The sequence below is a fragment of the Myotis davidii genome, unplaced genomic scaffold (genome assembly GCF_000327345.1).
Source record: "Myotis davidii unplaced genomic scaffold, ASM32734v1 scaffold223, whole genome shotgun sequence".
NCBI classification, from domain to species: Eukaryota; Metazoa; Chordata; class Mammalia; order Chiroptera; family Vespertilionidae; genus Myotis; species Myotis davidii.
In genome coordinates this window covers 1,938,118-1,938,976 of record NW_006294609.1, presented here as the reverse complement: position 1 = coordinate 1,938,976, position 859 = coordinate 1,938,118, and the positions used below count along the sequence as shown (strand labels likewise).

General features: G+C 59.0%; 1 protein-coding gene across 1 annotated transcript in view; it reads left to right on the top strand.

Annotated features, from left to right (window-relative positions):
• The first annotated feature begins 524 nt into the window (after nucleotides 1-524).
• KMT5A (lysine (K)-specific methyltransferase 5A) overlaps nucleotides 525-859 on the top strand; it is a 72,671-nt gene continuing 72,336 nt past the window's right edge. Inside the window, exon 1 of the mRNA XM_015567254.1 lies at nucleotides 525-608. Coding sequence (XP_015422740.1) covers nucleotides 525-608 — 84 coding nt within the window. The remainder of the gene's footprint in view (nucleotides 609-859) is intronic.

Genomic DNA, 859 nt, shown 5'->3' with positions numbered 1-859 from the left:
CGACTTAAAGTGACAGTTGGTTGTTGAATCTGTGGATGCTGGAAGGAAGGTGCCCTGGGTGGGTTGTGGGATTCAAGGGTCTTGCTTTTCATCCAGGAGGACACTGAGGCCTAGACTGGGAGAGTGAGGTGACCATGGTCACAGAACACCCCCGGCCTGATGTCCTGAGAGAAACCCAATCCTTGTCCCAGGTCATGACCCAGGGAGCGGAGTGAGCTGCCCCCAGGTGTCTTGTTTACATCTGACGTTGCACAAATACAGGGACTCTGGCCTCGGGCCCTCAAACCCTGATGACCACAGTAGAGGGAGACAGGGCGGCGCTGAGCTCTGCGGAACCAGACACCACAGGGGTTCCTGGAACCCCTTTCCTCCTGGGGAGGGGGGAGGGACAGGAGCCCCTGGTGACTTGCTCAGAGACCCCTTCTGCAACGCCATTTGCTCCTCCCAGCTGTAAGCTCCTCCTCTGTAACCCGGAGGGGTCGTGGCTGGGAGTGTAGCCTCGGGGGTCAGCCGCCTGGGAATCCATGTCTAGTTCTGAGAACTTGGGCAGCCTCCTCAGCGTTCCCATCTGTGAAGAAGAGATAATAGTATCTACCTTCCTGGCGTTGGTGAGGTTTGAATGAGATAGTCAGTGTCTATGCAAGAAAAGCACCCAGCAAACTTCCCGTTCTAATCCTGGCTCTCTCCCTCTCTCGCCCGGGCTTCTCTCCGTCCAGTCCTGTGGCCCTGGGCAAGCCCCTCGCCTCCCTGAGCCTCAGTGTCCTCACCTTAAACGGGTTGGCCCCGGGACCCGCGCTCCGGGCGCGCGAGCAGGATTACTTGCCCCTTTAAACGCGTCGTGAGCCCGGGGGGCACCGCT